The sequence below is a fragment of the Microtus pennsylvanicus genome, chromosome 5, assembly GCF_037038515.1.
Source record: "Microtus pennsylvanicus isolate mMicPen1 chromosome 5, mMicPen1.hap1, whole genome shotgun sequence".
In the NCBI taxonomy this organism is placed as follows: Eukaryota; Metazoa; Chordata; class Mammalia; order Rodentia; family Cricetidae; genus Microtus; species Microtus pennsylvanicus.
Window position 1 is genome coordinate 27,622,887 of NC_134583.1, and position 27,157 is coordinate 27,650,043.

Here is a 27,157-nt window from a genome sequence, read left to right on the forward strand (position 1 = left end):
ACCAAGCTTCATCATTCAAAGTCTTTGTATGTGCTAGAGCAATGGCTCAGTGGTCAAGAGTACTGACTGTCCTTCCAGAGGACTTGGGTTCAATTTCCAGCACCCACATGATGCCTCACAATTACCCACAAGGCTAGTTTCAGGGGCTAACTTGCTCTCCTGACCCCTGCAGGCACCAGGTACACATGTGGTACACACACACACGCACACACACACACACACACACACACACATACACAGAAACGATAAATTAAATAAATGTTTGAAAAACTAGAGTAAACTCCTTAGAGGATGATTTACAAAGATATCTATAAAAGGTCATGTGTTGTAAAGGGACATTTCATTAAATTCCATTAGTAATCTTTATTATACTTTTTATATTGTTATTATTTACATGTGTTTGTTTATTGTGTTTGTCTGGAGGAACATGCAGCATGGAGGAACTGGCTGTGTGCTTATTTGGTTAGAGAACAACCTGTGGAAGTCAGTTCTTTCCTTCTACCATATGTGTTCTAAAGATCAAACTCAGGTAGCAGGGCTTGCGGGCAGACATGGTGACCTGATGGGCTACCTCCCTAGGCCTAGACCCATCTTCATCAGCAACCAGTTTGCGAGTTTTTGTTGGCAGGCAAGTCCAGGAAGGCAAAGCAGAGTTTGCTTGACCTTGTTGCCGATCATTCCCTGTGTGTGGACCCCAGGGTCTCACAAAGGGCTAAGCAGGTAGTGTTGGGCTATCACACTTGGTTTGTAGAAAGGAAGACTGAGGATGAAGCAATGCTCCCATTGTTATCAGTAACTGAACATTTGCGTAAACTGATTCATAGCTGAAGCGCGTTCCTTCCCTCTCACTTGTCCTCAGGCTAGGGGTGCACCCTGTTAAATGCGGACATAAGTTACAAGGAGACAGGAAGACACACACCTTTTACTCCTGATGGTTGTGAGAACCACTTCCTTCCGCTTATTGTGCAGCGCGATATGAAGAAAGGAGGCGTGCTGCTTGTTCAGGAGGATTTCAGCGTTGTAGTTCAGGAGCATGGCAACAGCCTTGGCGTGGCCTTCCCGTGCTGCAAAGTGGAGCGCTGTGTTCTTTCAGACAAAAGCAGAGCACATAAGTGGGTTGAGTGTGGTAAAGCCCTTTGTCCTTGCCTTGTTTCACTGCCGAATTGCTTAAAAGAACCATCAACAAAGCTCTAACTACTTAGTAGCCAGCATATGATTTAAACAATGGCTTTATCACCCAAAGACTCTATGTGTGTTACTTTATGGTGTTCTGTGTTGCTTCTGTGGTGAGATGATTGCCCAAGGACAAATGAGAAGCTTCAGAAGTAAGGCTTTGATAGTAAACACAGAAGCACTTGTCCCTGAGGACTTAGCACCTATTGGAACTGTGGATTCCAGACTTCCGTGTTCTACAAGCTCATTAAGAAGTCAGAGACTGGCATAATGTTGCAAATTTGTCAATTTCCTAAATAAAAATATTTTTTAAAATAGAAACAGAAATCGTGATGGCCTATCCCAGTCATTTCTTGAGGAAATACACATTTCAACACTCCCTAAACAAATAAGTAAAGACTGCAGCTTTAATTGTTATCTTGACACAACCTAGAAGAGCATTTCATTTGAAGAACTGTCTAGATCTGGTTGGCCTGTGGCCCTGTCTAAGGGGATGTGGCTTGATTGTTGATTGTTGTAGAAGGGTTCAGCCCACTGTGGGTGGCATCATTGCTTTGGCAGAGGTTCCTAAACTAGAAAAGACAGGAGAAAGCCATATGGGAGCCAGACAGCCAGGGTCCACTCTTCTCTCTCTATTCTTGGCTGTGTATGTGATACAGCTAGCTGCTTTGAGTTTCTGCCTTGACTTCAGTGACTGGCTGGAACATGGAATTGTGAATCAGATACACTCTCTTTTGTGTTTTGTTGGCCTGCTTTGTCACAGCAGCAGAAATGAAACCAGAACAGAAATCAGCACTAACAGAGATAGGGCTTTCGCTGTGATGAACATGATCTCATGAATGTTTATGCCTTTGAATCATTTCGTTGGAGGACTGTAGGTGATTTTGGAACTTTAGGTTGGAAAAGACATTGAGTGCTCAGGGCTTAAAGGGAAATTCTTGTGTGGGAACTTGGACATTAAGAATGCTTAAGTGACCTCCAGATAGTGGATCATGATACCGGGGGAGTTTATTGATAGCAGAGATAGGGGCCATTTGTGTGATGTTTGGCTAAGAATCTGTGTGCTGATCATGCTGGGGCTGAAGAATCAGCTGTAATTAATAGGAGGTCACAGAAGCCCAGTGAAGCCTTCAGTGCTTCCTTGGGAAAATAGGAAAACATTTCCTCGGGTTTTGTACATGGGAAGTAATACAGTTGTGGTCTGGTGAGGTGAGGGCAGGCAGAACTGGTAGTGAAAACATTGCCCATGGGGGTATGGGATTCTGAAGACAGGAAAAATGAAAGATTGAGGAGATCATGGAGTGGCTGAGGCTTGACCCTTTGTATTAGGATGGAAATCCACATGGAGAGTCCTCACAAAGCCATTGGTGCAGGTGAACATTCTGCTGCATGAAGACAGGCCAATACTGTGGTATATCCACCAAGACCAGATGCAGGTGTGAAGCAAAACTGGCCCAGGCCTAGAACAAAAACTGTGTCCTGTGGATGGCAGAGCTGGAGACGTTTGTGATGCTTTTTGGATCTCAGATGTTGGACGGTGGGATACGAGATTTGTATATCCAACTGGTGGGGTTTGGGTTTACTTAGATGCCATGGTCCACTTCTTCTGTGGTTACTATTGCTGTGATCAAACACCATGGCCAATGCAGGTTAGAAAAGAAAAGGTTTATTTGACTTATGGTTCCATACCATTATTCATCACCAAAGGATGTCAGGACAGGAACTCAAACAGGGTAGGAACCGGGAATCAAGAACTGTTATAGAGGCCATAGAGTAGTGCTGCTTACTGACTTGCTCATCAGGGCTTGCTCAGCCTATTTTCTTATAGAACCCAGGACCAACATCCCGGAATAGCACTGCCCACAATGGACTGGGCCCTCCCCCATCAATCACTAAGAAAATGTCCTGTAGCTTGATCTGATGTAGGTATTTTCTCAATTGAGTTTCCCTCCTTTTAGATGGCCTTAGCTTGTGTCAAGTATACAAAAAACTAGCCAGCACATTTCTTGTTGGACTGATCATGCTTAGGTATGAAATTTATTTTTTACAGGATCCCACACTTAAGAGATTTTGGACTTTTAAAGAGACTTTGAATTTTTAAAGAGTTGGCTTTATAAGGACTGGAAACTTTTACATTGGATTTTATTTTATATATAATATTAATGTGAGCACTTGAATATAAAGAAAGGAAGACTATGGTTTACAAGTCATGATGGTGTTTATATGTCAAGTTGACAAGTGTAGGATTATGATGGTGATTGTCAACTTAGAGACTAGGGTCAACCCAGCCTAGGAGCAGAGTCTCAGTTAAGGAGTTCTCTAGATCTGATCCACCTGTGGGCATTGTCTTGAGTGTTAATTGACTCTGCCCACTGTAGGCTGGAAGAACCATGCTGAACAGAAAGCAAGCAGCAAAGGCACATTCATTTCTTCTGGCTCTGTTGTGGATGTGATGGGTCGGTGCTTTGAGTTCCCGTCTCATGTGCCCCGCCTCTGCCCCAGTGATAGGTTGTAACCTAGAACTTTCAGTCCAACAAATCCCTTCCTCCCCTAAGTTCCGTGTTAGGATGCTTTATCATAGCAACAGAAAAAGAAAAAAAAAGCTAGAATAAACCCCAATAAAAATCAGTAAAGTTAATCCTTTCAAATTGCTGTAACATATCAGATGCCTCTCTTTAGGAATGAACACTCAGCTCTGCTTTCTTTATTTTTCTGGGTTCTCAGAGACAGCTAAAACTTTAAGGTGAAATCCCAGGCTCTGTAGATATGAAGGGGAAGCTTCAGCTCACACACATCTCCCACTCCTCTCTACGTCTATTCTCCTTTACTTATTCCTCACTCCAAGAGACGACTTTTTAAAAATTCAACAAAAGACTAAGAACAGAACGAGGGATGGAAAGAGGGTCATGAAGAACGCTTTCTATCAAGCTTGGAAGTTTGTTTCATGTCAAGATTTATTTGGTCAGAGGATCTAGTACCTACCCCTTCTTCATCTAGTCGATCAGTACACTTCAGGTTAGTGTCAAGGATGACCTTCATGGTCTGAGTGTACCCACCCATGGAGGCATGATGCAAAGCCGTCCAGCCATTGTGGTCACTGTTAAAGAGGTAAGAAAAGTCATGCAAACACACTTACAGAACAAACATGGAAAGTGATGCCTCTAAGCTGGCTGTAGCCTGAACGGATGGCCAGGCATGAGATGTAACAACTCAGTATTTCATGTTTGTTTATGAAGAGCTTCAAGCAGAGCAGTCTTGTTCCCCTGAACATTGTGTCAGAAAAATTTCCATAATAGGTGCGTTGTCCTTACAGTCACCAGAGATGGCACTGTTGTAAGACGGTTAATGTTGTTTCTAAGTGTTCCAGTCTATGTTCTTTGGTGTTGTCAACGGCATTTATCCCTTTTCTCCAGAAATTAAAGACGCAAATATAATGGAAGCTTGTCAGATTGGGGATACTTTAAAAACTACGGCACAGGAAGGAAATTGCACAAGTTAATTTTGTTACTGGTTGGTAATTGCTCAGGTTATGAGAGCCACCTTGCTATTTCAGTAGTACATAATTAAACAGCAACTACAGAGCTGGATCTGCGTGTGTCCCTTTTGCGGGTCGAATGTTCTGTGTCCCTTAGAAGCAGGAAGAGGGGCAAAGCACGCAGATCCAAACTGTCATTCATGTTACAGTAGACTGATGAAGAACCTGGCTCAAGGACATGAGCCTAAAAACCTGCTTACTCTCTGCCACTTCCGGGAGCTTGAAGATAGCTCATTGTACCTGGAGAAGTGTCTCTAGGGTGTTTTTTCCTTCTATGAAGATGGTATTCAATTACTATACATGGTTTATTCTTTCTTCTTTTAACTTGGTTTTGTTAATCTTGTTAACTCCCCTTAAGTATAAGAGGGTTCAGTTCATGTTGAATGTTGCCCATGGCCACTTTTTTGCATCTCTCATTTATTAGACTGAAGGAAAAGCCTTTGTTCTTGGATGGTTCTGTTTCTGTATGTGTGCTATATACATATACATGTACTCAAACACACAAATGTAGCTCTGTATTTGTAATTTGTACAAGAAGATGAAGGAATAATGACATAGAATACAAAAAAATATTTCAAAGATCCAAAGCCACTTACTCGGTGACAACAAGGTCCTACTGCACGTACTGGCTTTGTGGGAGCCTAGGCAGTTTGGATGCTCACCTTACTAGACCTGGATGGAGGTGGGACGTCCTTGGACTTCCCACAGGGCAGGGAACCCTGATTGCTCTTTAGGCTTTCGAGGGAGGGGGACTTGATTGGGGGAGGGGGAAGGAAATGGGAGACGGTGGCAGGGAAGAGACAGAAATCTTTAATAAATAAATAAATATCTATACACTTAATTTGTCATTTGAGAATTATATTGAAAACCATCTTAGTGTTCCAGAGATTATTTATGTTTTGAAAAATTAAATTAGATAAATAGTTTTTATTTATCAGTGGCTAAAGTCTTATGCCCTAATTTAAAATATTACAGAAAACAGTCTAAAATGCCTAGATTTAAAACATACACAATCCCACACATTCTGCCTCACCTGAGGAACAATGCGCCTTTCTTCAGAAGAAGCTGAACGACTTTATCGTGCCCGTTCTTTGCGGCCAGGTGAAGAGGGGTCATCCCATGGAGATCCCCTTCGTTCAAAAGCCTTGTGTCGCTTATGTCTTGTAGAAGCCTCTGACATGTGTTGATGCGTCCATAGCTTGAAAAGGGCGGGTTCATATGCATGAGACAAAACATAAGACAGAAGCAGACATGCTCATGTGTTGGGAGGCTGGTCCTCACCTGGCTGCAAAATGCAGGGGCGATTTCTTATCTTTGCTTTTGGAGTGAATGGACACGTTGAACCCGAGGAGGTTATTTACAGAGACTGGAACTCCCTGCCTGCACGCATAGTGGAGAGGCGTACACCCATCGTTGTCTTCGTCCATCACCAGCTCCTTAATGTGTTGCATCTGTGGGAAGAGGAGTGTTATAATAGAACTGCCAACATAGTCATACGGTAGGTTTCATTCTACTCTGTAGCATAGCAGCTTCTAATCTATTCAGTGAAGACAAACCTACAAACCATGTAAAAGGCAGCGAGAGGAAAGTAAATACAGATGAGGTCTCTTTCTTTGCTTCCATCATGTCATGTCAAGGTTTGAGAGACCCTGCACTTAGGGAAAATGCATTCTCCAAACTAGGTGACCAGGGTCCCCTCAGCTTCTTCCGTCATTGTTTCCATAAACAACACTTAACAGCCTAAGATGTTACATTAGGCAAAACAAAACAGATGGAGGTCTTGAAATTGGATTTACTTAATTTCAAAAAAATAGATTAAATGAGAATAGAAAAGGCAATTAGTAAGCCAATCTATATCATAAACATTTACTTTTGTTTTAAAGGTTGAAGCCTATAGGCATTTCGACTCTTTATTAAACACACTAACAACATGAAAATCTACTTATTCTATTATGAAATCCGATGCATCACATACACTTAATAGTAAAGTAGTGAATATGAACTTGCTCGCTAAGTGTGGTCCTGCTGTCAGACTCAGATGTGTTCAGTAGTTCTCTTAATTGATGGTGGAACATTACTGATTCATCTTTATACTTGGCTTCTCCACTCATGGGCAAGTCACAGAAGTGAGCCGGTGAAGGAAAATGACTGATTAGCCATGGGCCCCAGTTATAGATGAGAGTACAAAACCCCTGCACCTTTCAAAACTCAGCCTGGATTATCTTTATCAACTAATTATCACCATCCCCACTTTCATGATGGAAATAAAGTTTCTTCATTTGGAAGCAGTTCTAGAATTCTTAGAATGCACTCTCATGATACAAATGGCAACAAAATCAGTTTACTTCTTTTATAAGATTATTTATTTATTATGTATGAATCTTCTCCTTGAACACTAGAAGAGGCCACTGGATCTCATTATAGATGGTTGTGAGCCATCACGATGTTGCTGGGACTTGAACTCAGGACCTCTGGAAGAGCAGCCAGTACACCTAATCCCTGCGTCATCTCTCCAGCTCCTGCCCCCCAATTTTATTCTTTATTGAACACAACTCAGTTTACAAAAACTCATGGAGATACAATACCTGCATAAACTCTGGCCGCAAGTTTTTTAGTCCATAAGGCTGTTGTACAGTCAAATGTAAAAAGTTACGCCCCAGATGGTCTTTTATGTCTACTTTGGCACCTGGAAAAAAGCACAACAAGAAAAGTAAAATCTGTTCCTGTGTTCATAACACAGCCTTTGGTGGGCTTTCAACTTTCCAAGTCTAGGGGCAACTGCACTTAGGTGGAAGAATTGAACATATTTCAAAAACAAGTTTACTTTATGATGTGTGGGTTTGTGTGTGAGTAAAAGGGTGAAAAAATCTGATACTTTACATTTATATGTGAATCCTTATGTTTTAAATATAAAATAAGAATATGAAATGATAAAGAAAGGAGAAGCTATGGACAGCCCCTTCTGTTCCCATAGCCCCGGCTTGTCTGCAATGCGGACAGCGACAGCAGTTATACATATGTCTGCTGTGACAGAAAGCTACAAACCTTTGGTGTTTAATAGCTGTCTGATACACATTAAATATAACTGCTATGAACTATCCTTTCAATATTTTTTTACTGGACTGAACACTATTGGAGGCATAAACTGTATTCCATTAACATTTCTGTGTATAGAATATGTCCCTGTGTCTGGAAGGAGACAGACGGTTGACAAATGTTTATCTAAGGAAATCGGCTTGCTTCCAGTCGGTACCTTTAGAGAGGAGCAAATTCACAATATTCCAAGATGCAGATGCAGTTGCTAAAATAAGTGGAGAGCGTCCTTCAGAATCCGTGCTGTTGATGTCTGCTCCCTAAAACAAAGCAAGCCGCTCAACAAGATTAGACAAAGTAGCAGTTGATTCTGTAACACTTAACAAATGTAGAATGTCTGCATTACCCCAGCACTCGATCTAAAGACTAATCATAGGATTCCATGACATTTCTCTAAAACTCAAATAATATTAGAAATCTCATAATTTCAACAATGAAGTTATTTTCCCATGTTAGGCTCTTGATTAACATCTGTCAATAAATCAATTACTACTCAAGTTTTTAAAAACAAAAGTCTCTCATCTAAAACACTATTTTAGTTTCTTACATACATCATTTTTTAAATGTCTCTAATTTTGAGCTTTCCCACACTTATTAAATTAATTACTTGTGTAATTTTTAAATCATTAATAAGAAATCACACACTTAAAATACTTTATTTGAAATAGATAAACTGAGACAAGTGAATTGAAATCATGAAGGTAAGAATTTAGCCAAACATCCATATAAAAATTCACATTTAAAAATTACTTTCGTTATTTTTCTGTGTTATGAGACTATATCCCACATGATAAGAAACAAAATGCCTTTAACTTTTCCACAGATTGAATTCTCTCCTTTGGGCAGAGTAGTAAAATCAGCCTTGCTTGAGTCTGTCCTTTCTCTTTGCTCTTGCAGAGCATGGGGGCCATGACCAGCAATAACTTCATGGGAAGGTAATAGCAGTGAGTGAGGGTCAGCCGTGACTCTCCTGCCAGGAATTTTGCAAGAAAGCACACATGTTACAAAAGATGGTTCTAGTGAAGCTCCTCCAAATTTTGCTGTGTAAATATCACAACTTCAGTAGTTACTGCTAGCTCCACAAGAAAGGCCAAATATTATGAGTGAAGCTTTGTTGGATGTCCATCTCGTGGAGATAATAAAGCTACCACACAACCACCCAAGTGCAGATTTGTGAAAATGCCAGCCAGGAGGAGCTAGCCAAGTTGGCTTCTCCAAGTGAAGAGTATCATGTGCTTTTGTTGGCAGAGTTTCTTCAGCATAGTTTTTAACTTCATTGTTTTTCGTGGTTTGGAAGATGATGCTGAGGAGGTGGGGCTAAAAGCTTATATTGGAAGATGAAAGTGTCATTGATGGCCTGCCCTCTATCTCTCCCAAGAGAGCAGTGTTATTAAGACTCAGCTGACTGTCTGCACCCAACAGTCCTCAGAGGACCCATTGACAGCCCTCCAAGGGGCTTTCTTTGCAACAGACCCATGAACCCTAAGCACAAACAAATGAAAAGGACATCAAAATGTACACCCCGGTTCTTTTAACTCCATAGGCTGACTACTGTGTATCCACAGGAAACACCCTGCAAATGTGTCAGTCAGACCTCTGGAAACTTTGGCTGCCAAACAACTACCCATAATTTCTTTGTACTTCCTTTTTAGTAAACCTTTAACTCCCACCCCACATACTTTGTTTTTCTTAGTATAAATTGCAATTAATAAGAAAAACTCTTATGGTCATGATTTAAAATGGCACTTCAAATATTTTTATCATACTTGAGTTTGAGTCTAAGATTAAAATAATTTTAATTTTCATAAATATATCTATTAAATTTGAAGTACACAGATACAGATACGTTAGTGAAGAACTGCGGTTTCTTTTAGAAAACCCATGCTATATATTTAAATGACGTTTTTAATGTAGCTAGTAGTTTCAGAAAACTAGGCCCGCCAGTTGAATAATTACCACTGAAATTAAGTAGTCTGCCAGGTCATGGTGATCAAACAATGAGGCTCTGGAACAAAAAAGAATTAAGATTCTATTAAATAAATGGGAGAACTAAAGCTACTTCATTCAGAAATAAGTTGAATGGGACATTAAATAACAAAATGTTATATTAAAGAATTCAGTTTCTGAGTGTCAGAATGAGGAAAAAGCACAAAAATCACTCTCTCGTTTTCTAATGAGCCGTCTCCCTATAAAATCTTCATTCTGAAGTGAGTAACACCATCTATCTTTTAACGGAGATGAAAGAACTGGTGGACATCGCTGTGATTGTAGGGATCACGTAAGACATGCCTAAACTGTATCTGTAGCACTCAGAAGGTCTGAGGGGAGGGTGGCTGGGTGGGCCTCTGCTTCAGCAAAGCCAATACATACACACATAATTTATGTACATACGTAAATTTCAGAACACACTTGAGTGTTAACAAAAGTTCACAAGATATAGCATGAAGGCCCCATTTTCCTAATATAATTGTTTCTTTGGCATATTTGTATGCTAAACTATGTTATGGGAGGTCAGTGGGTGTCCAATAACTGAACCTTAGAATCAAAAATATTCTAAACAATGTCTGAGCACACTCAAGTGGTTCTAATAGAATCTGGGCTGTCAGAATCAGCCCTGGGAACTCCCAAGCTCTTGCATGTTTCTTATGTGCAGCAATTTTTTGCTTCTTTTATTTATTTTATTACATTTATCTATTTATTTGTGTGTGTGTGTGTGTGTGTGTGTGTGTGTGTGTGTGTGTTATAGTGCACATGTAGAGGTCAGAAGACAATTTGCAGGAGTCATTTCTCTCCTTCTTCCACGTACATCCAGCCATCTTGATGGCCAGCACCTTCTACTGAGATCTCTTGCTAGCCCTACGTTTTTGGTTTTAAGGTTTCTGTTGGACTCTTCTGTACTGACATCTTGCTCATTCATTTTCTATATTCTTCTTTTGTCATCATATAATTTATCATTCACTTTTTCAAATCTTTGAAGCACTGAAATATTTTGCTTGTCACTCTTTCAATCTGGCTCTGTATTTTATGTCATTGGAAGTAAATAAATCTTTTGCTAGTTTGGAGATCTACTCCTTTGTTCTGCTTTTTAAATACTTTCCCCTTGTATTATGGAATTGTAGTTTTCCAATTCATCCTATGTGAGACCCTGCCTGCATATCTGATCCATTCTAGTGGTCTTGCTCATCTGGATTTTACCGCTGCTTCCCAGTTGAGAAGTACATCTTATACTGCCGGCTTGCTATTCTTATCTGGAGAGATGATGCAGCTTTCCTGCTCCAATTACTGACTGAGAATTTACTGTTTCTCTTCCGTCATTCCAGGCTTTTACTTACTTAATAAGTAAGTATGGAGGAGAAGAGAGAGACAGGTACAGAGAAACAATGCTATCAATTACAGAAGGAATATTTAATCCTTGTCTTCTCAATGGGATCGAATCCCAATCTACGAAGTCTGTTTCGCTGCCCAGCACCACTGAAACAGTTCTCTTTATTTGGAACCTTGGTTAGAGAATTTCCTATAGATACTTCACATTTATGTATACTTTTGGGTGAAGGTAGAAGAGATCAGAGGGGGAACACAGGGGAGGCTGCATAGATCTGCGACCTGCTCATCACTGAGACCACAGCAGAACACACCTGAAGAACTGAGTGTAGAAATGGCTTAGATAATCTCATGTATGGGCTTCCTTAGCCCTTCCTAGAGGATCAATGACTGGCCCAGAGTATGTCCCTGCTCTTCTGTAAAGCTCTATTTACCATCTTACTTTGATTCCTGCAGGACATTAGAGCTTCTAACTGCAACACATCATTGTGATAAATTCTCCTCTGACCTTTGTCCCTTTCATGTTTGTCTTCAAGCCCGACATATTTGAAAGGCATATAGCTACTGCAGCTTGATTGGATCTTCACTGCGTCATGTGTCTTTTTCAAACCTTCCCACTTTTGTTTCTATGTAACTTTACTAATGAAGTGAATTGCTTGTGTTGTTGAATCTTGTTTTATGACTCTTCCTGTTGATGTCATTTGACTGGTGAATTTAATCTATTACTCAAGGTTTTACTGTTAGGCATAATTTTCCACCTGACACTTTGGTAATTGCCCATTGATTTGTACGTTTTTAGAAATGCCCAAATTCATTCATTTTTGCCTCTATTAAATTATTCATTATTAGGGTCTTCTGACTTTCTGATTGTGTGATTCTTCATCTTCCATGTATAGGCTTTGTTTATGGGTATGGTTTTATGATAATAGTTATCTTTTTCTCTAACCATTGCAAAAGTGTTGCTTATAGGTTTGTTGAAAATTCCTTTGCTTCCTTGTCATTTGAGATGAATGATAAAACTTTAGAGCATTAACTACCATACTGGCTAACTTTTTTCAGCAATATATACTTAACATGTGAAAGGCTACTTGCCTGTGAAGCAAGGTCTCCTGGTTGCCATCGACTGCATTCACAATATCACGGCTTCCAGTGTAAGATGAGATCATGAGTTTAACGATGTCAGTGGCCCCTTGGGTGGCAGCAAAATGGAGGGCCATGCATTTGCCATTCTATAAACGAGATTGATGTCAGCATTAGCTTAGATCCCAAGGTAAGGACCTAAAACAGGTAAATTCAGCAGGAAGTTTATTCTTCCCAGATCTAGGATGTCAGAAGGTGATGAGCTGCATCCTTTGATTTACTGAAAACCATGAGTATGGAGGCTTTTCTGGCAAAGAGTACTTCTTAGCAACCCGAGTGTTCCTGGCACGCACTTCCATCACCATTACTTAAATACCATTCTCTGCTCAAGGAATATGAGTCCCTTTCATTTCTGCGGCTACTGCAGCAGCTGAATGGAATGATTTCATATGAATAGGGTCATTTCTATTTCCAAGAATTTGGAAGCCATAGAAAGAAGCTTCATGTGATTACTAACCAAGTTCTGCTTCCTTTAGGAAGAAAAGGCCCTTGTGGTAACCGACTCAGCATACTCTAGGGAAAGTCCCTGTAGTCTAGGCTTATCATCAGGCCAGGACCCAGACTCAGTCAAATCTCTTGCATACATATCCTGAGGAGTGAATTAGGTGATCCTCAGTTAAAAGATGCAAGTTGTTAAACCAGAACCCAGGACATTCAGACTGGGCTTCAGAGCTCCTGGCTGGGAATATTACTGCTATTATTATTGCTGTTAGGCCTTACTACAGCTCATGCAGTTAAGAAGGGGGGACCTATTGCTGCATCTGCTTTGTCGCTTGCTTTGGAGTATTGGAATTTATAAAATTAGGGAATATTTTTCTCAGAATGGACAGAGGAAAAAATTTCTTTGTGCTAGATGTATTTCCAATCTTACCCGAGTATAAAGGAGCCACAAAACATTTGGGAAATACTAGATGGGAATTCTCAAGTCACGGCGCCGCACAGACTGAACACTTGCCTCTATCATGTCGACGTGTGCACCGTTGTCTAGGCACATCTGAATCATGTCCAGATCACCACTTTGAACTGCGAGGTGGAGCGGGCTGACTTTCTTATGATTCACGAAGTTGATATGAGTCTCCCTGCTAAAGCCATGCTTTTCGCCTTTAGAAGAAATCACCATTTAAGATGAACAGTGGAAAGAATAGGATCCTGAAGACAGGACATGTAGAGCTACATAAAGGCCCATGTATAAAGTCTATCCTTTTTTTAGATGACGGGTATAAAGGTTTCTTTACTATGGAGAATATAAAAGAAAACATCAACTCACCATACTTCAGTATTAATTCCATGCATTTTTTGGCACCTGAAAATGCAGCCTGGTGAACGGGGTAGTCTCCCCATTTATTTGATTTACACAGTTTAGCTCCTTTTTCTAACTGGAGGCAAAGAAAAAAAAACAGTGACAATAATTAAGTGACAGAGGTAGGCAAGAAATTCTGTGCTCCTAGCAGGCCATTCCAGCCAGCAGGCCACTCCAGCTAGCAGAGCCTGGGGGAGACCACGCAGAAAGCTCTATAGATATGCTGTCTGTGCAAGTATGCAATACAGAACTGGGTAAAACCTTATCTTATAAAGATGAAGATACACATAATACAAAAATATCAGTCTTAATCTCCTAACAAGTTCAATGTATATATTTTTTCCATTTCATGTGAAATATTTAATTTTTTAACACACGGGTTATTTGAGTAATATAAATATTATACGTTTAAAGATAGCTGCTTGTGGCCAGCAGAAGTACCTAGTGTGATGAGTAACTCAGAAACAGTTGAAAAGCTAATTTGGTGAAATTCCTGTAATGCCCTCATCAGGTGTGTTGCCCAGGACAGAAGCCATCCCCGAGACAGGCATCTCCAGTGTCGTGGTGTGACTTTTCAGAGAGAGATGCCTGGCTTTCGGATTCAGCCTTCAGAGAAACCACAGCAACAGTGCCATGGAATGGGAATGCAGTGTTTTTCTTCCGCTTTCACCTTAGAAGTCAAATAACTCCAGAACTGACTAGATTCATCTTTTTCTCTTTGAACACTTAAAAGCTCAAAATCAAATGGTTTAAATTTTAGCAATTTGTGTTTATGGGTGTTTTTATTTATACGAATGTCTGTAAACAATGTGTGGGCCTGATACACACCTATCAGAAGGGGTGTTAGATCTCCTGTGGATACAGAAGATTGTAATCCACCTTGTGGGTGTGGCAGCCAAACCTGAGTTCCCTGGAAGAAGAGGCAGGGCTCTTAGCACTGAGTCATCTCTTCAACCCCAGGATCACACACCTCTAGGGTCATACAGGTTGCCATATTTTGGTTTTATATTCTAGCCCTACTACCAGATCCATCTTAATCCCTGCCTAGATCTTCTTTATACCTTGATTTTTCTTGTTTTATTTTCTTTCATGCTTCATTTTTAATCTTCTATGTACAGTCTAGGGTTTGTATTGGATCCTCCAACTGTATCCACATCAAAAGCACTGAGATCTAAGTTCTTTAGATCTATCTTCTATGCTTTCTATTCTGCTCAGCACATACCAGGAAACGCTTCTTAAATCACAGTTTATGACTGATTCACAGAAAGAAAGCCTCAGGGTGTGATAGATTTACAAACCAGAATCTGCAAAGCTTCACTGTTGTCTTTGGCACATGTGGACATCAAAGCTGTGTTTCCGTTCTCTCCTTCTAAGTTGATGTTAGTGGTGCTGTGCTCCGTCAAGACCTGGACAGAAGGAAGACATCACTGGGAAAGAGCTAGACTGCTACCTTTCAGATAGGGCCACATCCCCCCAGACATGACTGTCAAACACCAGGTCTGACCTGTCTTTTCCAATTCCTCTTCCACCAAATACATAATATATAGAATACTATAATAAAACTCAACATGATCTTGAGATCATTTTTTTCCAGTATCGGTAAGTAAGCCTAGTTGTTGGAAAGTATTCAACTACTGAGTCATTTCCCCAGCCTTAATTGTGGATTTATTTTCAAGACTGAGACAGGGATTGCCCAGGATTGCCTTTATGTTGCAGTGTAACTTAGGCAAAGGCTTGAATTTCCTATCCTTCCTCATTAAACCCTATACCACTGGATCGCAAAGCCATGCTGCTGGCCTGGCAGTTAAATTGGGTTTGTTATTATTGTTTGTTTACGTGTTAAAGCTTATCAAACCAGCGGTTCCCTAAAATCTCTACTTCTTCAAAACCAACAGCTTCCTAGCAGAACTCCTTTCCAACAGGGTGTGCTCCAAAGTGACCCTCAGCAGATGAATTAGCTAACCAATGAGTCCATAGGAGAAAACTTGAGCTGCGGTTTGGTGCAGAAGAATAAACAGGGAGCTCTTTATAGGTGAAGAGAAATTAGAAGCAAAGGGTCTCTCCACGGATTTCAGGCACCTTCAGGAGCTGTTCTTCAAATTCAGTCTCACATGCAAAGGAACCCACCAAGGTCTGCTAGCAGGATCCTCCCCATCCTTGCCCTCACATTTGCAGGTCACAGATCTGCAGGATGCGATTACGGTTCCATCATAAGCATAATCTTTCAAAGGTTGGGTTAAATTCTAGGAGGCAGTGGTCACAGAGAGTGCAACCTAACTATGTACCTATTCCCATTCAGTCATGACCAGACATGTCCAGAAGCTCTACAGGTCTCTCCTGGGTCCTTTGATAAGAAGCCAGAAAATCTAAGGAAAGGCTTAAGCTATTGAGACAAATTAAGCCCCAAGGACAAAGACCATCAAGAAATAAGGTCATGTCCAAGCCTCTTAGTGAATGGTCCCTAGAGAATACTGCCTATGGAAGAACTCAAGGTGATTCATAGATGACGGTTTTGGTTTTTTAAAACTTCTTAACTTTATAGATAACGTTGGATATTCTAGGGGAAAGTGGGTAGATCAAACAGTGAAAAAGACTTTGGAACTGGGAAAGGTTGTATAGGTACAGACAAGACGACAGGCAAGGCTAGAGGGGTAGGCTGGGGATAGCATTATTGTCTATGAGCAAATCTTCTCCTCTTCCTCCTATTGTCACGATGCAGGCAGATAAGAACACTCTAAGGCATGGTTACGGCTGAGAATACAAAGACTGTCTAAGGCAGAAACAACCCAACTCTCTGGCTCTCTTGATTTTGTGTTGTTCAGGACAACCAGTTTTTCTGTTTGGTTTTGTTTTCCTTTTATCTATACACTGCCTTCACAAATTAGCTGTGGGCTTTATTTTTGAACTTTTATTTCTACAACTGGTCTGAGGAGTCTCCTCGTTAACAGTAGTTTCTCAACAACTACCTGCCTTCCAACTCCCAAAACACACCTTGAAAGACAAGAGAAATGAAGCTAATGACCATTTGTTTATGGAAAGAGTCTTCAGGGAAAACACCAGAGCTCTGTGAGGAAATAGATGGCACCACTGGGCGGACCTGCAGCTGCTGCTGATGGGAGCAATCTGGCTTTTGGATGATGCAGGCATGAAGAAGAAGGCAAAGAACTGTTTCCAAGGACATTTTCCAGTCCCTTCTCAGGGTTCCTGCCCAGTCTTCACAATAACCAAAGCTTTAGCCACCTCCTCTGCTATTCATTTTTCTATTTCATTCCAATAATTACCACTTATCAGGACAGTGTCAAGAGTTATAATTTTGTTCAGACAAATAAGACATTGTCGCTCCTTCAGAAATAACTGGCCAGCCGGGGCACATCAACATTTAATGACACTGTCGTGTCACAAAAAAAATTAAGGTAGGATTTCAAAACCAAATCACAGTGGGCGTGATGAAAGGGACTCCTTTCTCTCTCCACACACTAGACTTCAGACCTGGGCAAGAGCTGGGAGAAAGCTCCGTGACAGAGGAGCCTTGGACTCTCTTTTGTGATTTGTTAACAATTGTCTTGGGTGTGGGTTAGCACGTTCACTATAAATATCACTTCTAGTGATGTCTCTGTCTGCAGAAATATCTATTGCTAAGTTCCAAACAGCCTGACTTCAAAAACACCTTCTAGAACAGTGGTTCTCAACTTTTCCCTTTAATACAGTTCCTCGTGTTGCAGTGCCCCCAACCGTAAAATTATTTGGTTGTTACTTCATAATTGTGATTTTGCTACTGTTGTGAATCATAATGTAAATATCTGATATGCAGGATATCTGATATGTGACCCCACTAAGGGGCTCCAACCCGATGACAACTGTTGTGGAACACAATCTGTTTATGACATTCCTCTTTGAAGAAGCAAATTTCCTTTCCAATGTGCCTGTGAATCTATGAAGTATAATCTAAAAGTGATGGGCTGAGTCGTACCCAAGTCTTTATCAGGGATTTCTCTAATTCATGAAATTAAAGCCTTGAAAATCAAAACTTTTTACCTACGATCTCTGTACGTGTTACTGACCTGTCATTTTTAGGCTGTTCGTCTAACAAAACTGGCATATCCTAGCTATGAGTCCTGCCTTCGCTCAGGTGCCAGTCATCCTTTGCATTTTAATCAGGGAATAAAAGAGACCTAAATGGCCAAGCCTAGAGCTGGAGTTGTGCAATTGTAGGCAAGTTATTTAATTCTCTCTGTGCCTTTTACTCAGCTATGAAATAGAGATACTAATAGTCTTAATTTATACTTTTTAATGAGAAGTTAAAGCTCTTTTTTAAATGTCTGATAAGTTTAAACTCAAGCAAAGCTGAACTATGATCACTATGACCACCATTCTCCCAATCTCACTCTTCAGTGTCACCATCACCATTCTCCTCCCCATGGCCATCATCATCAGTACCACACATGGCATCATCATCAGTACCACAGGATCTCCATTAGAATTCTCCATCTCCTCCTCCTCCTCCTCCTCCTCACCGTCGTTTGGTGAGAAATAGCATCATTGTTGTTATGTTTCATTTGCCATTGCATGACACTCGAAGTTGGTTATTCTGAAACAGTAAACAAGTCAGACACGCCCCCCTCCCAGTTGGCCAGTAGCCTCACCTTGATCATTTCATTGTATGAGGACTGTACGGCTATGTGAAGGGGTGCCATCATAGTGCTGTTCCGGAGGTTCGGATTTGCCCCTTGGCTAAGAAGAAACTTCACACTTTCGACTTGGTTTTTTTCTGCAGCCCAGTGTAGTGGAGTATTTCCACAACTATCCATTATATTCAGTACTAAAGAAATAACAAAATAGACATCAGATTGTCTTCGGGATGTTTTTAATACCGCCAGGGTAACTACCCACTTCAAAACTCACTGTTGAGTGTTTATAAAGCTAGCTATATTGGCTTGGAATATAGAAATAGGATATAGTTTTAATTCTCAAAATTATCCAATGAACACTGATGGAGAATATATGAAAGTTTGTACAGATACTACAAATTCGGTTAAATTTTTAGGTATTATTTGTAAAAACAGATTCTCTTATTGCTAAATTCTCATCTGTATATTGTTTTCATAACTGTAACAAATTCTGAGATTCCATCAGAGCATATCCTAACTAGGTACCATGTGACTGTGATTCCAATCAAGCTTACAATTGTCCCAAAGATGTTCCCAGGACAAATAGGCAAAAAGATGGAGATGCTGAAACTTAGAGGGACTGAAAGTAGCACACTGCTACTAAGGAATTATATGAATCACTCTACTATGTCAGCCAAGCTTGATAAGGCTTATAAGGATAAATCCAAATATGTATCTGTAAGTATAGAAACACACATTCCTTACAAAGCTGTGGGGAGAATAATATTGGGTTATGTCTGCAAATATCTTAGAGTGTGTGGCCTATGGCAAGGATTTCAAAAATATTCATGAGAAGAGTGGCAGGCCATCACTAAACTCCTGAGCTAGATTTTGAGCCCCCAGTGGTGGACACGCTTTCCACATCTTTGTACAGTAAACATGTGGTGTGATTCGCCTTGTGAATGCTGTGTGAGAATAGACTGTTCCTCATCCTGCATTGCCCTGTGGCTGGGATAAGGTAGTCATGGTGGTATAACGGTAAGTCTGAAGAAACAAAAGGTGCTCACTCATGAATGAAACTTGGTAACAATCAACAGTAGTAGGAACCACGAGGCAGCCAGGTTTCCTGTTTCTCTCTCTTCTAAAATTTCCTTTCTCTACTCCTTTCATTCATTGACTTTTTAATTCTCAATCCACTCCTCCCCAAATACACCTTAGACTCCCACTCTGCTTAAGCAAGACAAAATATTTTTTCAGCATCAAACAGTTAAACAGTTTCGTTCACCAATGCACAACTTGAAAGAGATTTTAGCTTGACCCCTTTTCATAGTTCATTTTCCTGTAACCATGGGGGCCTTCTTAAGCAGGACTTTCCTGTGACCTCTTTCTAGTTGATGTCTTTGTCATAACTGATCTCCCAAACTTATCATCCAGGTGACTTTCTCTCCTGCCTGTGTCCTACCACCCTCTTGTCTCCTCCACTCTTCCTCTGCCATTGTCAGTCCCCCTAGCTACCTCTTATTCATGATCCCTGGTCCTAAACAATGCCCATGCATGTCCTCAATCTCGTTAGCTTTATCCAGGCAAGGTCTTAGAGCAATGACTCCATCCTCTGCAGTTCTGGTTGTGCATGGCATTTCCAAGAGAACACACCCAACTTCAGAGTAATTCAATCTCACACAGTCACACTGACTTTGTTCCTGTTTGATCCAGTTGGTCAAGCTGTCCACTTGATCTCCTAAAGTCATACTCCCACTCTGGCTTCCCTGCACCTGCTCTTCACCTTCAGTCTACCCATAAGCACAGTTGACATCCCGGGGGCAAATTTCCTGGTTGTCCACCCACCTAAGAGGTCGATGGCTTTACAAACCCACACTGCGGCCCTTGGTTACCTTCACAAGAAGACCCATGGATGATCATCTTCATGAGCTCAATTTGCCCTTCTGCTGCTGCATGATGTAAAGGGGAGATATTTTCATCTTCAAATTTGCTTAGTTTTCTTCTGTTCTTTATGAAGTCTTCTAGTCTATACGTATCTCCTTCCATGTCCACCTAGAGGAGTATAAAAAGTCCATTACCTAAAACAGCATGTACAAAATTTTAAAATATAAAATTAGTCTTGTAATAGCCTTATGACTTTACAAGTATTCAAACTGCCATGCTTATTGCAAATAGCTTTCTTAAAGAATGCAGTATATATAGACATAAAGTAAGCAAATGCCTATGCATTGATAAATATATTAAACAAATGTTTTATTTTTTTCAACCATAATCTTATATATATTATAGAAACAAAGGCATCGAGAAAAGTTTTGAAGGAAATTTTTAAAATGTGCTGAGAAAGAATATATTAAAAACTACAGAGGGCTTTGCTTTGCTGGGTGAAATGTATTTCAGTTCCAACAAGAGGAATCAAGAACTACTGGATATATGTGATAGTGATAATTGTCTTTCTGGGTCTGGGTTTCCTCACTCAAAATTATGTTTTCTAGATCCATCCATTTTCCTGCAAAATTCAAGATGCCGTTATTTTTTTCTGCTGTGTAGTACTCCATTGTGTAAATGTATCACATTTTCCTTATCCATTATCCAGTCAAGGGACATTTAGGTTGTTTCCAGGTTCTGGCTATGACAAACAAAGCTGCTATGAACATAGTTGAGCACTTGTCCTTGTGGCATGATTGAGCATCCTTTGAATATACACCCAAAAGTGGCATTACTGGGTCTCGAGGAAGGTTGTTTCCGAATTTTCTGAGAAATTGTCAGACTGACATCCAAAGGGGATATACCAGCTTGCATTCCCACCAACAGTGCAGAAGTGTTCCCTTTGCCACACATCCTTTCCAGCATTAAGTTGTCATCAGTGTTTTTGATCTGGGACATTCTTACAGATGTAAGATGGAATCTCAGAGTTGTTTTGATTTGCATTTCTCTGATGACTAGTGATGTTGAACATTTCCTAAAGTGTCTTTCAGCCATTTTAGATTTCTCTGTTGAGAGTTCTCTGTTTAGGTCTGTATTCCATTTTTTTAAATTGAACTATTATCACATGTATTCGCTTATAAGTGGTTTTTAAACATAAAGCAAAGAAAACCAGCCTACAAATCACAATCCCAGAGAACTTAGACAACAATGAGGACACTAAGAGAGACATACATAGATCTAATCTACAAGGGAAGTAGAAAAAGACAAGATCTCCTGAGTAACTTGGGAGCATAGGGACTTTGGGGGAGGGTTGAATGGGAGGATAGAGGCAGGGAGGGAAGCAGAGAAAAATGTAGAGCTCAATAAAAATCAATTAAAAAAAAAGAACTGGCAGGGCTGAAAATGATCATAGTATAGTAAAGCAATGTGGAAATGGTATCTGAAAGTTCTTATTTTGTATTTAATAGACCCTGACTAAAGTAATAAGAAGGGGTGTCTATGAATGTGAGGGTTGTTAAGTCTAGGAATCTAAAGTATTTTATCTTTTTTGGCTTCTCCTACTTGCAGTCAGTCTCCACCAAACCTCTCCTTACACTCTGAAGCTAAAATCATCCCAAGGCATCCTAAGGACTTGTTCAGGGATCTAAAACTGCTGCCCTACTCCTGAGCACAAGTAATTTCTGCCAAAATTCAAGAATTTCCACTTAATATGCATAATGACAACAAGCAGTTGTCTTATTTGGCTTCTTGAAATTTGTAAACATCTGCCTGACACAGAAAACGGAGAACTTTAAAAATCAATAATTACAGAAATATTTAACTTTTCCCCGATTGTTTGAACAAGATTTCCATTCAAAGTTGCATATAGAATTACTTTTTTTTTTCCCATTTAAACACTGCCCGGCCCATTAGCTCTAACTTCTTATTGGCTAATTCTTACATTTTAATTTAACCCATTTCTATTAGTCTGTGTATTGCCATGTGACTGAACTGATGTATTTGCAAGTGAATGGTGACACCCTCCTTCCTTCCTTGAGGCTGGCTTTGAACCTACTGTGTCCCTGAAAAAGATCTAAAATCCCTGACCCCCTTCTACGCAGCATTCAGACTATAAGTGTGAGCCACCCCACCTGGTCTGTTTTTAGGTTGTGTCCACTTTCTAATACACAGTAGCTGTAGCTCACACAACCAGGCTCTCTCCTAGACAGTGTTCAAACTCAAACGACTTCTAAGACAAAGGTTTGAGAAGCACTCTTATTCTTTCCTCCTCTTTTATTTTGTTCACCGTGTGCAGTGTTTGCTACACATTTGTATGCCTTATTTTCCATGATAGTCATATGCATAATTTTCTTTTTCAGAGAGGAATGGAGGAAGAAAGCAGTCTTCACAAAGAACATAGAGGGACATAAAGACTTTTGCTTGCTTTTTAAGACAGGGTCACATGTAAGACAGGTTTGGCCTCAAACTTGCTGTATAACTGAGGCTGACCTTGGACTTCTGATTGTCCTCTTCCTACTTCTTGAGAGCATTGCAGGCTTGTACAACCACCTAAGTCTATTCAAGGCTCAGATGCAAACCCACATCCACATCCATGCGAGGCAAGTTTTCTAGGGGCTACAACTCACCTCTATACAGACTTTTGTGCACATTGGGTTATTTGGTGAGTTTTAGTTTCCTAGAGGGTTAAATGCAAAAAAAAAAATAGGAAGAATTCACAGAAGTCCATTGTAGTTCTGGGGCAACACCAAAATTCAAATGATTTACAATCACCCTGCCAAGTAAAAACATTTGCCTTCTTTTGCTGCTCTGGGGACCCTTTTCCTCCTACTGGGTTGCCTCATCCAGCCTTGATATGAGGGTTTGTGCCCAGTCATATTATAACTTGCTATGCCATGTTCAGTCGATGTCCTGGGAGCACTGCTCTTTTCTGAAGGGAAAAGGAGGAGGAGTGGATCTGGGGAAGTGGAGAGGTGGGGGAAGGACTGGGCAGAGTGCAAGGAGGGAAACTGAGGCTGTGGTGTAAAATATGAGAGAAGGAAAATCACCCTAAGTTGTTTCCGAAGCTCTCTCTCAATAGCTACTTCTTTACAAAGACCCAAATGAACCACAAGGCAACAGCTTTGCAGAGAACCAAGATAGCTTGATAAATGTTTCTCAAACCACAGAAACAGTGCCCAAACAGAAGATCAAGAAAGTTGCTTTGAATTCTCCCTGTGGGTATGACTGGTCCCCTTTGCCTCATAAGATAGCTGTTCAAAAGATAATTTGTAATTTTAAATAAAACTGCAACACTTCACTATTGCAATGAAAAATTATGAAATAGAGCAGTCATGGATTTGGCATGTTAAGATTAATTCACTAAATGTGAGGACTGAAGAACCTAAAATATCTACATTTCCCACTTTGGATTTTATTCTTCTAGTCATATAATAGAACCTAAAAAAATAAAGAACAAGAACAATTTGTGTTGGCAGTATCTTGAACAAAAATGTGGCAATTTCCAACTAAAAACCAATTCCATGTGCTTTGGTGATAGACTAAAGACATCCAGCCCTTCTCAGATTTACACATAATCAATAATTAAACCGAGGTTCCTGACGAAATGGAGCCGCCTCCTCTTAACGCCTTGCCTTCTCAAAGAAGTTGCTCACCTAAATCAATTGGAACGCATTTTAGTGCTTGAATTCGATTTCTTTGAATGCTAATATGGGGTACTATTGCCCATCACCAGTGCTGAAAAGAGCAATTTCTAAGTCTGTTGTGTGGTTGGTAATGGACATAAACGCTCCACACTCTTTAGAAAAAGGACTAGCTTCAGAGGTTTGAAAGATACTATTGAGTTCACAGTGACAAAGCAGTCTACAAACATGTCACAGGAACTCATGAAGTGTTTTAAGCCCTCTCTGTTCAGAACTTAAACTATCATCAGGAAATTTCTTAAGAAAGTTCTTAAGACAGACCTGAGATACTTATAGATAAATTATTATATAAAATAAAACCGTTTAATGCTACTGACTTGTAGTACATTTTGCTTTTGCTTTTTGTAACAGGATATTTATTTATTAAGAGATATCTTTGATAAAAATTTATGCATATTTTCAAATCTGGAAAGCACACTAAGAAATCGTTTTAATCTCAGTGTTATCCCAGAACTGCCATGTGGTTTCATTATTTCTTCCTAGTTTATATATTTAAGCCTCTGGTGGATTACATATAATAATTAATCTAGAATAGTTTCCTGTTCTGAGTACTCCCTAAGCTCTTAGGCTCTTGAATTCCGATCTCTATGATTATATTCACAACACTAGGCACTAGATTATTTTTCCAGAAATCAGTTCTAAGTCAAGTCCTTCAAATTAGAGACTTCAGGTTCATCTGTTTTAGTCTGTTTGAATGAAATATATCTAATCAAAATAAATCAAAAGGGGAAGAAAACTAAAGGGAGAAACTATATATAGCTAAATCATGGTTAAATGCCAAATTATTTTTTTAAAGCCCCTGGTAGCTTGTTGGAGGCCATTCCCTATGGTGGGATGCCATGCTCAGCCTTAATGCAGGAGGGTGGGGGAGGGGCTTGGTCCTGGCCCGATTTAGTGTTCCAGAGTCTCCCCATGGGAGCCCTTACCCATTGGGAGGAGTGGATGGAGGGTGGGCTGGAGGAGGAGGGGGAGGGGGAACTGTGGTTGGACTGTAAAATAAGGGGGAAAAAAGCATTAGCTTCTGTTAATCCATTGAGCCAGTCAATAAACCTAAAGATACTAAAATAAAAACATAAAGAAAATATTAGGACTAGATGGCAGAAATTCCTCTACAGATCTCTAGTAAACTGAATACAAAGAGGATATTTTGAAATCTTAAAATTCTTTTCTGCCCCACATTAATTGTAATGATAGCATCTTAGTACTGAAATTCACCCATGATGTGGTTCCTCCTACTAAAGCAAAAGGCCTTGTTTACACGTTAAGTTTACATGGGATGGGGAGCAGTGTTCAATCTGGAGGCCTTAAGTATAAGTTTCTGTGAGGTAGGACGCCTCTGACTTGGCAGGAATAGCATCCTAGACGCCGGTCAGGCAATGTCTACCAAAACTAAATCTGTTTTGACACTCTTGCCTCTGTTAGGGCAAAACTGCCAATGGACAAATATACAGATTGCGAAACCACATTTACAGTCATAGATTTTTTTTAAAAAAAATCAAAGCTAAGTAAAACGGCAAAACAAACAAAATGACCAAAGTATGTATCAGTATATAAGTAGTTAAATAAAACATGATGCGATCCCCCCACAATGGAATGTTGTAAAACGGTTATTTATTTATTTTTTTAAAAAAGCAACTTTCTAAGTACTGAATTGAAAAGTATTCTAAAATTTACTTAATGTGTGAATTAAAGTCCAGTCTCTGTGAGCTCATACCTTTGTAAGCTAAACAAAACTCTGTGAAAGTTTGTGTTTGCACAAGCATTTTGTTTTCCCCTGAATAATGCATAAGGAACTATTAACATGGTTCCACGGTGGAGAGGAATTCGCAATGGGTGCTGAAAAACCACAGTTAATATCTTGACATTTCAAAAGAACCCCTCCCTTTCTTGCTATCAAGCGATGGAAATCTAATGGGTTTTCTGGGCAGCGGACAGCCAGTTTAGAGTGGCGGCTTCAGCATCAGCTTGGTCGTGTGTGCAACTTTCTTGTAAGTCAGAGCATCCAGTGAGAACTCTTTGGAGCCCCATCACAGCTATTCTCAGGTGATCCCTAGGTCTCCCCCTGAGGAGACCCCATCACAGCTATTCTCAGGTGATCCCTAGGTCTCCCCCTGAGGAGCCCCCATCACAGCTATTCTCAGGTGATCACCAGGTCTCCCCCTGAGGAGAACCCAGCCACACCCACTGCTGCTCTTGCTTCCATTTGTCGTCATCAGGCACCATTTGCAAGCGCTGAGTTCTCTGTTCCACTTTTAGACAAAACTGTTTCTCCACCCCCAGACACTTGTTGGATCTCTGTCTGACTACCACATTCTCGGCTATAGCATCCACCTCAGTTCAAAGGAAAACTCCGCTTAAACGTCCAAGTGGAAGGGAACACCCTCCACATTTGTTCTGGCTTCATGCCGTCCCGGGATTCTAATTCTGTTATATATCAAAAGTACTTTCGGGGAAACATCTCTGGCATCAACCCATCTCCTGGCAAGATGGGGTTAAACAAACAAGTAAGCAAAACAAAGGACCATCTGGCAGCTTGGTGACTGGCGCTTTCCTAGTGTGACCCCAGGGTCCACAAACTTAAGCATCACTTACCATAGAGCTCAGTACCCTGATACACTGGTCTCCTGCGCTGTCCACACTCACTGCTTCCTGAACTTGTGTAGCCAATGAATCAAAACACTCCAGGCAAGGAAAGCCCCAGCCTCCCACCTCCCACACGGTCCTAGCATGCTCCAGACCGCCGACTGATTTCCCAGTACCTTAAAGGAGTCTTTAAAGCAGTCCATGTCTTCCTTCACGCCGCAATAGGCAACTCCCTGGATCTCCTTCCTCTCCTCTGGGCGCAGCATTCTCCTCAGGCTGCACTTCATTGACTCCACCTGGACGCCAGCTGGTGCAGCTGCTCCCCACAAGGCGGCACCTGGTGACAGGGCACTGTGAATTGGAGCCAAGCTTGGGACCTGTACTGGGGCTCCGCTTGGGAGATCCTTGCACCCAAAGCCCAGCTCTGCTGCAGGCGAGGAGGAAACTTTTGTAAGGAGTTTTCTCCCGGGCAGGGCTACTTGTAGAGCAAGCAGCGCAGGCGGGGCTCGGGAATCCAGAAATGAACCACGTGGGCATCTGCCCAGGACTTGCCTCTTTGGAGGAACACAGTGAGATTCCAAATTGGTGCGAATCCAGTGAAATTGTTTAAAAACAAAACAAAACAACCCATCAAAGAAACAAAACAAAACAATCCATGACAGGGAGTGGAGACGAAATCATGGGACAGGAAAGCGTGGGGAAGGAGAGAGGGAATGTAATCCAGAACTTGTAGAAAAAAAGTTCCCCCAATTTTAAAGTCTGGGAGTTGGACTTGGGATAT

The 27,157-nt window shown here is 40.7% G+C and overlaps 1 protein-coding gene across 1 annotated transcript in view; it reads right to left on the reverse strand.

Annotated features, from left to right (window-relative positions):
- Trpa1 (transient receptor potential cation channel subfamily A member 1) overlaps positions 1–26,766 on the reverse strand; it is a 48,047-nt gene extending 21,281 nt beyond the window's left edge. The window contains exons 1-14 of the mRNA XM_075974650.1: positions 26,553–26,766; positions 20,062–20,221; positions 18,206–18,381; positions 14,861–14,968; positions 13,530–13,638; positions 13,218–13,363; positions 12,215–12,351; positions 9,758–9,806; positions 7,962–8,061; positions 7,294–7,394; positions 5,990–6,159; positions 5,742–5,906; positions 4,156–4,270; positions 920–1,086 (exon numbers count right to left, since the gene is read on the reverse strand). Coding sequence (XP_075830765.1) covers positions 920–1,086; positions 4,156–4,270; positions 5,742–5,906; positions 5,990–6,159; positions 7,294–7,394; positions 7,962–8,061; positions 9,758–9,806; positions 12,215–12,351; positions 13,218–13,363; positions 13,530–13,638; positions 14,861–14,968; positions 18,206–18,381; positions 20,062–20,221; positions 26,553–26,663 — 1,814 coding nt within the window. The 5' untranslated portion in view covers positions 26,664–26,766. The remainder of the gene's footprint in view (positions 1–919; positions 1,087–4,155; positions 4,271–5,741; positions 5,907–5,989; positions 6,160–7,293; positions 7,395–7,961; positions 8,062–9,757; positions 9,807–12,214; positions 12,352–13,217; positions 13,364–13,529; positions 13,639–14,860; positions 14,969–18,205; positions 18,382–20,061; positions 20,222–26,552) is intronic.
- Between the last annotated feature and the right edge of the window lie 391 nt (positions 26,767–27,157).